Source organism: Hesperophylax consimilis, chromosome 4 (genome assembly GCF_061612785.1).
Source record: "Hesperophylax consimilis isolate HC1 chromosome 4, BYU_Hcon_1.0, whole genome shotgun sequence".
NCBI lineage: Eukaryota > Metazoa > Arthropoda > Insecta > Trichoptera > Limnephilidae > Hesperophylax > Hesperophylax consimilis.
In genome coordinates this window covers 2,860,380-2,874,867 of record NC_142839.1, presented here as the reverse complement: position 1 = coordinate 2,874,867, position 14,488 = coordinate 2,860,380, and the positions used below count along the sequence as shown (strand labels likewise).

At 33.3% G+C, this 14,488-nt stretch overlaps 1 protein-coding gene across 1 annotated transcript in view; it reads right to left on the bottom strand.

The window, feature by feature from the left end:
- Positions 1-5,812: 5,812 nt before the first annotated feature.
- Wnt6 (Wnt oncogene analog 6) overlaps positions 5,813-14,488 on the bottom strand; it is a 97,799-nt gene continuing 89,123 nt past the window's right edge. Inside the window, exons 4-5 of the mRNA XM_089651220.1 lie at positions 8,622-8,974; positions 5,813-8,156 (exon numbers count right to left, since the gene is read on the bottom strand). Of these exons, the coding sequence (XP_089507346.1) occupies positions 7,695-8,156; positions 8,622-8,974 (815 nt within the window). The 3' untranslated portion in view covers positions 5,813-7,694. The remainder of the gene's footprint in view (positions 8,157-8,621; positions 8,975-14,488) is intronic.

The window sequence follows — 14,488 nt, the reverse complement described above, 5'->3', positions numbered from 1 at the left end:
TGTATTTCAAGAAAATGAACCACGTGGCTGGTAATTCTTTAAAAATTACCAGCCACGTTCCAGAGTGGAAGATAATCTCAGTAACGCCCTGGTGTAAGACCATCATTAAGAATTGAAGCGTTGCTTGAAATGGCTTTGGCTGTGTTTGGCCAGGTATTTCCCACCTTCCTCTTCCCCATCTCCTTCCTCTCACTATTACCTTCAACCTCTCAACATAAACCCCAATTGGGAATGCAATAGTGCCACTGGCTCCAGACGGTAGGGAGCAGAAAAGTTTCCGATATGTTTTTCCAATGTTCAAATCTGTGTTTTTCTCAAGGTACTTAATAAATCGTTCAATTTGCGTGATTTAAAGTATAAAATAGCTTTTTTAGAAACAGCACACAATTATACATGTTGCATGAATTTAAATACCCACCAACATAAAGGATATCAAATTATCTTAAGCAATATTTAGTCGCCTTAAATATCCATACAAATTGAAAATATCCCCCGAGTAAAAATAAATGCCGCCGACGGGAATTGAACCCGCACCTTATGATTTCCGGTCAGGTACTCTGGACCACTACGCCGGCTTATTTCCAACACGCCAAATAATTCAATATGTAGGTACTAGTAAATTACTTCTTATTAAATTTGTTCACCTGTAAACAAAAGTAACTTGTGGGAAAGGCTTTGTTAGTGCTAAATTTCCTACTAAATGGCGTCGAGATATATTACGTCTACATTTGTTGGTGAAATATTTTGACTCGTCAAATAGAATTATTTTTTTAATGGTAAACTAATGTTTATAAGACAAGGTTTCTTGATGCATAGCACAAAAGATAACAAATTATTCAATATGTACTAGTACGTCAATCAACAATTACTGCTTATTATATTTTTTCACCTGTAAACGTGGATATTTCAGGCGACTAATTATTGCTTATAATAATTTGTTATCCTTCTGCTATGCATAAAAAAACCTTGTCTTATAAACATAAGTTTATCATTAAAAAAATAATAACCAACTATCATGTCGTCTATAAGACCTAATCCCTTGAGTTAAAGAATGAATCCAACATGATCAGTAAAATAATAATATTAAATGCTTAAGATAAACAAGTGGTCGTAGGTTAACCGGGCATTCCCTTGCCGGGTTGTTTTTATCTCGGTGAAAGCGCAACTACGCTTTGTGTTTGATACGCTACGGTCTCTCCATTTAAAATGTTTCCATATCGGGAAAATCTACGACTATTGCTTGAATACCTTAAGTCGCCGAGGTTTGTTTCATTTTGTATAAATATATATTATTTGTGCACTGAAGGCAAAGTAAATTGTTGCCTACCTAGGGTGACCAGATTTTTTTGACCATAACGAACGGCTGCGTGGGCCTTTTTCATGCAAAACATAAATTTGGATTCGATGGCAAAATACTTAACTAAAAGAAAGTTAATTGTGTTTTAAATAATAAAAAAGGTAATTAAAAAAATTAAATAGCATGATTTAAGAGGCATTTTTGTGAATTAATTGTAATTTTTAAAATAATTTAAAAATTAAATAACAAAAATTAAACGTTGTAAAAAAGGCCTTTTTTTAGAAGAGATTTTAATTTATATGTGACTTATTTATATTGCAACGTAAATCAATCGTTTTTATTTTAAATTGAAGCTTAATTTTTATATTATTCGTCATATTTGCGTTTTAAATAAGCCAAAGTAATTAAAAAAATATATAAACTCACAAATAATTGTCAGAGTTGCCTCTAAATTTATGAAAAATTAAATTCTTTAATGGCCTACATTTTATAATATAAAACATAAATAAATAATGTAGTAAAATTTGTACTAGAATTGATTACCTTTTTATTAAAAAATATTTTTTCAGTTTAGTTAAGTATGGACTCAAATACTAATTTAAGTTTTGGTAGGTAGAGATGTTGAGTGGTTGAGGATACCTCCAGAAGAGATAAGAAGGTGGAGGTGTGTTGTGTGCCAAAAGAAAGATCAATCTCATCAAACTCCGAGTGAAATTGATACAACATTCACAATTATCGAATGTATTTAATGAGCAGATTTGCAAATTTCATATACCTACGTGAAAAATTACAAGAAAACTTTTAATCAATGAAAGTTTTAAATTTATTTGACCTGTTTTTTTTATAACATCGTAAAGGAACGTCTTCCGCGAATTTATTTTTCTTAAGATATCTTCAGAAATGCGGGGACGAAGGTATATTTAAAGAGACGGTGGAGTAAATCACACTGTAGAAGATGGCAAGCACAAGTAAGTGTTCCATAGCCTTCCATGAACAAATAACGAGTTGCCAAAACTACCCTTTACTTGCGGACTTAATTGCCATTAATATTAGGCACCTTATCACCAGATTCCGCACCAATTCGGAAGGCAAACAATGATTCTACAGAAAAAAATACAGTATTTTTACTTGACTTACTTCTCTCGTTCGAAGATTTGCAATCTGTCCTTTAAGAGTTAAAAGTAGTCGTCTTCCTGGACATCCTGGATCCTGCTCCAAACCAGATATGACTTTCAAACTCTGCAGAAGAACTTATGTTTTATATTTTGCATTTTTGTCTTTGAATTTGCATATTTTTGTATTTTCTCCACAGAGAAGGTCCTCGGGCTTCTCTCAGATACTGTCATGTAATGTGTTTATGTTTATGGTAAAATTGCAGAATCCACTGCACGCTTTATACGCGTAGTTTATTGAAATAACATTTCGTTTCAATTGAATTACTATAATATAAAACTATTTAAGTCGGGGTAGATGGACAAACATGATCAAAATAGGTTGTTAGGTTCTATCTATATCTATGTTATAGTTTGAGTTATTTAAATAATTATTATTGTAGAAAGCAATCACTTTGTGGTTTGACATATTTAATAAAATAAAATACTTTTTTTGTTTTAAAACCACGATATTTATTAATTTAAGAACCGACCGGTTTCGCTTTACTTAAGCATCATCAGGGTACAAATTAATACTAAATAAGAAGTACATAATGTGTGCATATATATAACAAAATATAGAGGGAGACAACATGATACAAATATAAGCAACACAAAGACGGTCATAAAATACATTAACATAAGTGCACAAGTAATGGAAAAACCGCCAGATAATTATGTAGACTAATGGGTTATACCAATAAATCGGGAGAAACAAAGCATCAACTGGCATGGTGGTAAGGAGGTAAGGAGAACTGGGAACACATTATGTACATCTTGTTTAGTATTAATTTGTACCCTGATGATGCTTAAGTAAAGCGAAACCGGTCGGTTCTTAAATTAATAAATATCGTGGTTTTAAAACAAAAAAGTATTTTATTTTATTTAAATAATTCATTCGTACCTATTTACCAACCTTCAACTTAACCTTACAAACGTCAAATCATACTAATAAGATGGTGTCGAATCTCTCAAGACATGTGAATTTTTTAAAGTTCCTCCTCAGACGAAAATAGTTGTTTCTTGTAGTAATTAAGTTGAAACTAAGTGTTATTTTAATTTTCTTTTCATTGAACCTGCAGCGGAATTCTGCAATTCACTATTATGGTTCATTTTTGTGAAATATTAATTGCGCAAAAATAAATCACTATAATTCTATTGGCCGTGAAAATCTCGAATCATTTAAAGATTTTACTCTATTTGGTATTTTTTCGTTTTTATATTTTTATACGAACAGCAATGACAAAATCTATACTCTGGTCATACCAGAGTACCTCCTACCTACCCAGTATAAATTAAGTATGATTCAATGGTCGGATGATTCAGAACTACCAGACAAGGAATGCATTTATAGTAATGTCATGGGTTTATAATATGGATCTACATAATATAATAAAACTTACAAGTTAAACCCACTTGATCGTTAAGTAAGTTGTAATTCCCACGAGACTAGAGCGATTAGTAGATACTTGAGGAGACGCGAAAAGACCAGGTATTTAATTCACATTAACAAAATTTGTGAGATTAACTGAAGAGTTTTAAAATTCTGAAAAACACTTGTATTATTTTTTTACCAGTCTCTGGCTCTTTTTGACATATTAAACGGATAGTTAAATGTATAGCTCGTGATAGAAATGGCATAAAATAAATTTATATGGATTGCATTTTCCTATATATTTGAGACATACAAATTTGTGCAATTTTTAGGAGGTCAGAGCTACTCATTTGACAGTTTTTTCATTTTATTTCAGATAACTTAATCTGATTTGTAGTTACCCAATCGTAGCCATCAGTTCCTTACAAGTTCCTTTCAATATATAACCTATATTTAAAGTACATTCGAAGATAGGACAAGACCAAGCCTAATCTACATTAACAATTTTTTTGGGATTATCTAAACAATTTACAAATATGGCACAACCAGAAACATGTCGTATCTTTTTCTTATCTTCTTTAGATGGTAAAAGTTATAGCTCAGAAATGACTGAAGCGAAATGAAAATGACCTATTAATTTGAGACCATGAAAATCTGTGCAACTTTCAAGAGGTCAGAGCCACTTATTTGACTTTTTTTACTATTTCAGTTTACCTAACTGCTTCGTATTTGTCAATTACCTAATCGTTGTCATCGGCATAATGTCCTTCAACTGCTCAAAGAAAAGTTCCTTATCTCTTCTTCTCATTCATGTTTTATTATAAAAAGTATGTCCTTTTGTTAGTTCTTCTTTTGACCACCTGCATAGTAAGGTATAAGATGTGATGTTGTACCTATCGATACATAAGATAATTCTCGATGGCACCACCACCTTCATATCGGCCAGGTCCCACGAGTTCCCGTGCCAAGGGGGTCCCACATGGTTCACAGCCGGTACCTACTCTATCCGGCGTTCGATTGGCCGGTCGCGGGCCGATTGGGTGGTCTCAAGCGGGTCCGCCAATTATTTGGGTGTTGCTCCGAGCTAATAACGGCAGGGCCCGAAATTACGACTTCGTGAGATGAGAACGTCATCTCGAAACTACGCTACATCCAAAAACACCTCACACAAAAATACCCCTTAAAACTAACGGCGCAAGATCGATATTCGTCTCAACAATTGTTCTGGTGTGTTGGTTTACGTGTTTGGGTCTGTTATTTTTTCAACTCTTTCATCTTTTGGTTTCTGCATCTCGGTGTCCTTGTCCGGCAGGGCCGTGAAATCTTTTTGACCCCGGAGCATATAGAGTAGATTGGGGGTCATCCGGTATATAAACGTCCGTATCGATTGGAAATAAAACATGTATATATGTATATGTGTACCGTGTTTACTATATACGGCACGCTCTACCTAAATAATGAGCTGGTTCGATAAATGATTAGTGTTTTTTTATATAATTGATTTTAAATGTTATAATTTTTTGAATAATTTCAGTGATAAGAAATTCACTGTTACTTATTTGTATATTTAGCTAACAAAATATTGAGCAAGCCAAATGGCACCTTGTCTTTTATCTCCAAAATTATATTTTAGTTCGTGTTATTGCGAGATAAAAAAACAATTATGATGACCTAGAAATTCTTGACAAAAAATAATCATCTGCTCACCGTTTAAGATTGTACGCTTCTTCTGGCTTCGGTTCAATAATTTCTTCTCAATTGTTATGATACCTACTGCTTTACCAAATTTATGTTCACATTTGCACCAAATTTGAATAACCGGGTAGGTACTTCCCTACCCCTTCTCCTTTCCCAAATATTCCCCAATTGGGGTTTCAACGTCCAACTGTACTATGGGTGTGGATTTCCTGAATGTTTGCACATATTCATGTAAATTTTGCTTATTGATTTTAAAATAAATTTCTGAATAGATTTTTGTAAAATGTAACTTTATTTATAATTAGGACAAAAGGATGAAATAAGTACGCACATTATAATTATTACAAATATGTTAAACATTACAGTAAGCTTATAAAATAAAATCACAAGCACTCTTCATAATACATTTTTACTGATACACTTATTTACATACCCATGTCTCTTGCTATTGGCTACAAATAATTTTTCTTGCTTTAGGTAATGGTTACGAAATTACTGTGTTTTTATTACTTCTTGAAGAAAAATCAGTACTTCGAATTTATTCAAAATCAATTCAAATTATTGGTAACCCGGTTACAAACTGGATGGCAGTTCTTTAACGAATGAATTAACTAGTTTCCCTATAAACTTTTAGTAAGCTGCGAAAATATTATCACGACGTCGGAACACATGTTCGAACTATATATATATATATATATATTTTTTTTTTTATTCATAAAATATATTTGAATACAGTTTTCGACTACCGCACTAGACACATGTCCGTATTATGGTAGTCGAAATTTTCTAAAAGTTTATCAGGAACTTGTTAATTCATTCGTTAAATGCCTGCAATCCCGTTTTTAACCATATTAAGTTATGTAAGGGGCTGCAAACGAGATATCTCCCAGCCACGGTATGGTTTACTTCCTGATAGCAAGGGAATAGTGTAAATATTATCATGCCTTTCAGCTACAAGTTAATTTTACATGATAATAATGAGTGTGACATTCATTTAACATAGAAAAGGCATTTTCTACGCAGTTCACAGTAAAATAAGGCACGTTTTAATTGTTCTTTTGTCTAATTGTTAGCACCATCGTTAAGACTAACAATATCCCTTAGAAATTATCACCACACTTGTTATTTGTTAGTAATGACAAAACGGGTTTTGCATTTACGAGTGCTCGCATAAACTAGTGACCTCTATTTTGCACATTGTCTAAGTAACGACCAAGAAAAAACAAAACGCTGGAAACAATATTCTAGAATTAACGAGACGTACAATGGTGTAAAATGAAAGCGAGAAATAAGTTAATATTAATATAAAATATGTTGAAAGTTAAAAATAAACATCATAGTTACCAGTTAAAAAGATTCTGATAGGGACCTAAAAAGATGTTAGATGATAAGACAAATATTTATAAATCGTGATTATTATGACTTTATTTATGTTAGGTAGGTACTGTGTTAAATGTTCAAGAAAACACATTTCACGGTATTTTAGTTAAGTTAGACTTTTATTTCGTTTGACAGTAGTTAAATATATTTAGTCACGTATCTTATGATAGCCGAAAAACTCTTCGTGTTAGATAAACCAAACTTCGTTAGTTCATCAAACTAAAGTTCAATGCATAGAAGCTTCTTAACCCTTCGAATTGTTATCGATAAATTCGTTTCATTTACTTGCTTTTGGTTACTAAGCATATGTTTCAGAATGTATTGTTGGTTTAATCAATGTTCAAAGTCATTATTACTCCTTGTAAATGAAACGGCTGCAAGAGAAAATATTTAGCAGTATTTATAAACTAGAAATTTTTATAATAATTTTTTTTAATGATATGACTTTCTTAGTTAATTTGACTGTTTAATTAGTGAACATATGTTATTATAAAAGCTTAACCTATTTTATTTACACTGAGAAAACATATGTATTATAATTAGCACCAGCAGAGATGTAACACTACTCTTAATACTGTTCAATCCTTACACATAAATGATAAACACTAATCAAATACATATTCAACTTTGCTTAAACAGTCTCACTTTACGATCTTTGGTAGCTTCACCGACTTCAGTTCCAACATTGTTCATTTTCAAACCAACATCTCGACTACTAAACTCTTCTTATGCCAGACAATCCCATGTTTATATGATTACATCTCCGGGTTTATTATAATATTCAGATCATTGTTTAAAGACACGTGTTGATTTCTCGTTTTTGTTCGCACTCATCACACGTGACATCGCAACACCATTTGAACCTGCATCTGCAGTTCACAGTCTCATTCTCAGATCTTTGGGTAAAGCCTCTGTAGCAACAGAGAAGATCGCATCCATCAACGCCCTGGGAAGTAGAGTTGCATTCCCTACCCTTAGTTCCCAATGACCCAGTTTTATGGTTAAGTTTGCAGAAGTCTGGAGATTCTTCAGTATATACCAAATCCGCTTTTCCAGGAGGTTTTATCGTGGATCCTTCAGGTATAAAGCTTTTTCCATCGTTGCCTGCTATGACTTTCGAAGCTCCATCAAATTTGTCTTTGAGGCGATTTCCGACTTCTCTGAATTGGGGCATTTTCAACCAGCAGGTCCTCAACGTGCAGGAACCTGATAGACCGTGGCATTTACATTCTGGCCGCATGTAGCTCTTGATTGCCTGTTGAAAAAATAAGGTGGATCAAAGGGAAGAAAGTTAATTATACCAATATACTAAGTACTGGTAGTTTAACAAAATTTTAACAACTAAATTTCAAAATTTAAATTCAAGTTCTGTGAAAGTTCTGTTAATATTTCACTATGGTCCGGTTGTTTCATAGTGTTTAAATAATAACAGCATTTAAAGTTTAACTTTCAAGTTTGATGAATTGTTCAATTCCGTGAAACAACCCGTCTTCAGTGTGTTGAAGGAAAGTGGCTCGAATCAAATAGACCTGAGTAGATTCTCTTTCACAAACATAAAATTGAAGAAAGAATGGAGTGAAATGGTGGAAACTAAATGAATAATTTTATTCTATCGATTGTCATGCCTCAAGTATGGGAGACAAGAATGAAGAGGAGCTCAACCTATAACAAAGAGAATATTGCAGAATGGAGGGTAAAAGGCAGTCAATATGAATCTTACCAGTCTTCCTGCATTATTATTGTGCAGTTTGATCAGCGTCTTAATGTCGCTTCTCTTTTTATACCGGGCATCCATAAAGTCTCTGGACTTCCTATAGCCATATCTAATATTGTCCCCGCAACCTCCCCACTGCCAGTCCCCGGGGGGCAGGGTTCCCCCTCCCCCCTCGGCTGCGGTGGGCGGGGAGGGCGAGGGCGCCCCGGGGATGGGGGCCAGCAGGGCTCCCTGGTTGCGCCCTCTGCCCCCCTTGTCGCAGGAGCACTGGACCAGGTCACCGTTGGTGCATGCCCTGGTTATGGCGTAGGTGACTCCAGCGGCGGTTATGGCGTTCACGAAGCCAGTTTCCCTCGTATCTGGAATAAAAGAGGACAGAATTAATATTAACTTTCAAAAACGTAATAATTCTTCTTCTTTTTTTAATTCTTCCACGGCTGAAATAGATTTTTCTGACAATTACTCTCATGAACTGGACACATCCAACTTTCACCCATCATTAACTCCTCTTGGCGATTGAGTCTATTTATCCTGCAAAAAGATGCCCTCCCAAAAATAGATTTAATTGAGGATGATTTTGGCATTTCTTAAATTAAAATGACGGAAAATAATCTGAATATTTTTTTACATTAACCCCACACATGAGGCCTTGAGGAAAATAATTGTCATCTTTAGGGATGCTGTGTGAGAGGTATTTTGTTAAAAAAAGGAAAGAGAAGAAGTTCTGGGAAGGAAAAAGGTATGAGGGGTGGGTAGGAATCTAGGGATCAGTGTGTCCAGGAGTGGTGAACGTATGAATATATCCCTCCCGCTGCGGCGCAAGGCGATGGGTCGAGATACGAGTTGGAGAGGTCAAAGGGTCGCCACAAAACTAGCCTCTCCCGATATGATACGCCACGCAGCTGGTAGGCAGGCGCATCCTGAACACACCTCTCCCGATGAACCCGGGCACCCCTACTAAGTCATCGAAACCGTTGTTTCTGCGTTAGCGATCTTCAGTTCCTCGGGAACGATGACAAGTTACCGACAATACCCAGGACTCAATAAATCTGTGGTTATCAGTGTTGTCCCGGTAGATAGACGCCTTGGGTTCAATCCCCACTTGCGACCCTCACCTTCATATTTTATGTGTGTTGTTCTGTCTCATGATTCGTTTCTATTTATATGTATTATCTTCTTCTTCAATGAGTACACGTATTTTAAAATTTCTTTACATAACTATCTGCCGTCCGAGAAAGACATGGCACAATCAAGTGAATCAGATACTTGATTCGGGCCATGACAATAATTAGAATAATAGAAGAGTGTGTATAAGGCAAGAAGTATTTATTATTAGAAAATAATTGTGACATATTGTGCGAGGAAGAAATTAATGTGAATGGAACAAACTGCTTACATGTACAAATGAAGTGTTATAACAAAAAAATTGATATTATCTCTCTATACAGAACGCACTCGTCTACTGTCTGTTTGTTTATTGAAGAATTAAGACATGTGTTATTAAACTACAGAAACGCGAATACAATAGTTTTAGGTGACATTAATTTAAACATATCGCACGATTATACATCGAACGATAAAGATAATTACTTAAATATGATGGCGGAATTGAATTATGTGTCGTGTATTAACTCTTACACCAGAAACGTCAATGGGCAACGTCCATCATGCATTGATCACATTTTCACAAATATCAAGGATATAAATAATTTAAACTCGGGAATTATAAAAACCTCAATTACCGACCATTACATGACTTTGCTACATTACAATTCAATAATAAGTCTAGTTTTTGCACTGTTAATTCGTGGTGGAATTCCATTGTAATAGAATTAAAATTAAAAAACTTTTTCACTTTGTTCCACTTATTTATTATTACCAGGACCGGTTTCATCCTACTACGGACATTTTCAGACTGACCAGTCTGAAAATGTCCGTAGTAGGATGAAACCGGTCCTGGTAATAATAAATAAGTGGAACAAAGTGAAAAAGTTTTTTAATTTTAATTCTAATTCAATAATACCTCAGGCGATAAACCAACATTGCGGACAAACTGCTAATAATAAGAACGAAATATCTGTTGTTAATATCGAATCTTTGAAAAATAAATTGTCATCTGAATTATGGTTAGATATTCTCCAAAGTGATAACGTCAACGAGTGCTGTAAAATATTTGAAAATAGATTAACGAACTTTATAAATGATTCAAAAAAAATTATTCCAAAAGGAAATTCGGCAAAATTTCGTAAAATCAAACCGTGGATAACACATGGGCTTGTTGTGTCCATAAGACACAAATAATGGCTTTATAAAGAAACAAAAAAAAAACCACTAGACATTAAATTAAATGTTCATTTTAGAGAATACAAAAATAAATTAACCACGCTCATAAAAAATACGAAAGAAAATTATTATAAAAATAAACTTGATGATTCTGAAAATGACAGTAAGAAAGTTTGGAATATAATCAATGAAATCATGGAAAATAAACAAAAAACCAAAAGTAATACTATTAAGAGTGTAATACAAAACAATAACATAATTAACTGTATTGAAGAACCTAAAAAAGGAGCAAACGCTTTTAACGATTTCTTTGCAAATATCGGAAAGAGTCTAGCAGAAAAAATTACCGTGAAAAAAATAAATAAGATGTATATTGAAAATATTCCGAATATAGAAACTAAACTTGAACTCTTCGAACCAACCAATCCGTCTGAAATTGTACAAATTATATCAAAAATGCGAGGTGGTTCTGCTCCGGGATTTGACGGTCTCGCTGTAAAAACACTAAAAATCATTAAAAATTATATTTCTACACCAATCTCTCATATTATAAACAATAGCCTTAAGACAGGAGTTTTCCCGAGCACGTATAAGAAAACCATAATCTCTCCAATATTTAAGTCCGGTAGCCCGGAGAACATTTCTAATTATAGACCCATTTCACTCTTATCTAATATATCGAAAAATTTTGAAAAAATTGTTAAAAAAAGACTAACTGCATTCTTAAAAAAAAACTCGATTATAAATGAAAATCAATTCGGTTTCACAGAGGGAAAAAGTACCCAAGATGCCATTTCAAAAATTTCATCTAGTATTCAGAGTGCCCTGGACAAATCAAATAAATGTATAGGAATTTTTATTGATTTAAAGAAAGCATTTGACAGCATTTCCCATGAAAGACTTATATTAAAATTAAAAGAAAATGGCATTGACCACTTAGCTCTTAAATGGATAGAAAGCTACTTAACAGAGAGACCTCAAATTGTAAAATTAAACCAAACCTTTAGTACACCACTAACAAGTACATTTGGCATTCCTCAAGGCACGGTCCTCGGACCATTACTATTTCTAATGTATGTAAATGACATTTTCCAACAGAAAATCAAAGGTGAATTAATCTCTTATGCTGATGATACTGTCTTATTAATAAAAGGTCAAACATGGGAACTAGTTAACAAACTTGCAAATGAATGTATTAATATCTTAAAATCATGGTTTGATAATAACCTACTCACACTTAATGCCAAAAAAACAACATATGTATTATTTTCACTACAAAAAATACCTAAACACAAAGTAAATATCATAATCCATAATGAAAATTGTGACAATGTCAACTGTAAACTACTTAATCCTATTTGTACTGTAATCAACTCTTCTTCTGAAATTAAATATCTTGGTGTGATCATCGATGAAAATTTGAAATGGAAAAGCCATATTACGGAGTTAGTAAAGAGAATAAGGAAATGTATATATATATTTGTTAGGTTAAGAAATATTTTAAATGTGAAAATACTAAAAAATGTATATTATGCTCTTGTCCACTCCCTGCTTATTTACGGAATCATAGGTTGGGGAGGATCTTATAAAAACAACCTACACTCAGTAAAAGTCTCACAAAAAATTATTATAAAGGTAATACTTAAAAAAAACTCTACTTTCCCAACAAAATTGCTTTTTAAATTGTTTCCAGTACCAAATATTGATGATATATTTAAGCAAACTTCAATTATAAAAATGTGTAAAGAAAAAAATAACACAGAATATCAAGAATTTTACAAACTGATGAGAAATGGAAATCAATTTATTACGCCAATCTTTAAAACAACTCAAATGCAAAACCATTATATTTACCAAGCCATAAAAAACTACAATAATCTCCCTTCCGAATTGCGCTGTATTACGAACCAACAAGAACAAATAAATAAAATCAAACTTTTTTTCCAAAAAAACTTATATTAAAAAAAATATGTATATATATGTATATATATATATATAATATTTATATTTTACACATAACATTGAATCTAAGTAAGAATCGTGGCTCCCTTATCAGGCACAAGAGCTCCTCTTTTCTGATAAGGTATACATGACCAACTATGTACCTAAATATGATATATTGCAAAATATGTATGATTTAATGTAACTATGATCTATATTAAAATAATAAAAATAAAAAAAATAAAAATTTGCCAAGATCGAGTTGTTTGCCGTTTCGTCTTCTCTGCCTGAAAGGACGTGATGGTTAGTCAGTTCTACGTAAATGTTTCTCGACATGTACTATTCTATAATTTATCCGTCTTATTCATAATAGATAACACGGAGGGATAGGAACGGGTTAGTAGCAAATGTTACTCATAATCACGCGCATCCGTACGGCGTATAGAAAACTTTAAAACTACACTAATACTTATGAAGATTCCCTAATACGCCGCCGCCGCCGTACACTGCTCGGGTTAAAATATTCACGCAAGATTATTTTAGACTGGCACCACTTTGATCCAATCCTCAAAAACACAGCCATTTTCACATTTCGCATTTAGTTGCCAAATTTACGATTCTTCAGATAATATCGATGGGTATTACTGCTTTTTTACATTTTCATTGCGCGACCGATCGATATTTGTCAAATTAACCAGATTGTTAACAAAGTCCGCGATCTTCATCTTAATACGATAGTCGGGCGGTTTAAAAATCTGTCGGCCACTAATTCTGCGGTATTACGACCGATACACGCAGTATGCATGCGCTTGATTATGAGTAACGTTTTCTGCTAACCTATTCTTATCCCTCCGTATTATCCGTTTTGAGTAAGACGGTAATAGTATTGACAAACCGTGTGAAAAACGTCCGTAAGAAAACATTTTAAGTATTATGAAAGCACGTAAATTAACTTTGAGGTTTAAGACCTTAAATGTTATGCGTCGTTGTTTTATTATTTGCACAGTTATGTAAGCAATAAGCATCCTCGTCAATCTTTGCGAACAATCATATGAAATGATAATTTATGTCGAAGGTTACCAGGATCAACAAGATGCATTGGAATTGTTAACTTTATGAGTCTTTGTGTAAATACCAATTATTATTATTGCATACAATGTTGACGCAACATCTTTACAGTCGGACATCTCTCCAAACGTATTATGAGAACTGATAATATTATGACCGTACAGATTTAAAAATCAGTAAATATGTATTTTTCACTGTACCATCTCATGAATTGTCAAAAATAATCCAAATAACGTTCATTCAATACTAAAAAAATTCATTCAGAGAAATATATCAGACACTAGATTTACAAGTGGAGCCCCGTTTAAGATTTTTAGTTCCTAAAAAAAAAGTAAATATAGTATATACATTTATAGAGCCGAAACGGTAATTATATGAAATTCCCTCGATAGAAAAAAATTGCAAATTATGCTCGGAAAATTATCAAAAACACATTTTATTCTGAAATCGAATTTTATTCTGAATTCGTCAAAGACCGCAGACGAGAGACTTTATTTTGTCGCAGTCGCAGTCGCCGTCTTCAAATTAAGTGCGAACATTAGAGACTTTAGTTGTGGCAACTTTTTTTAAAATATCACTTA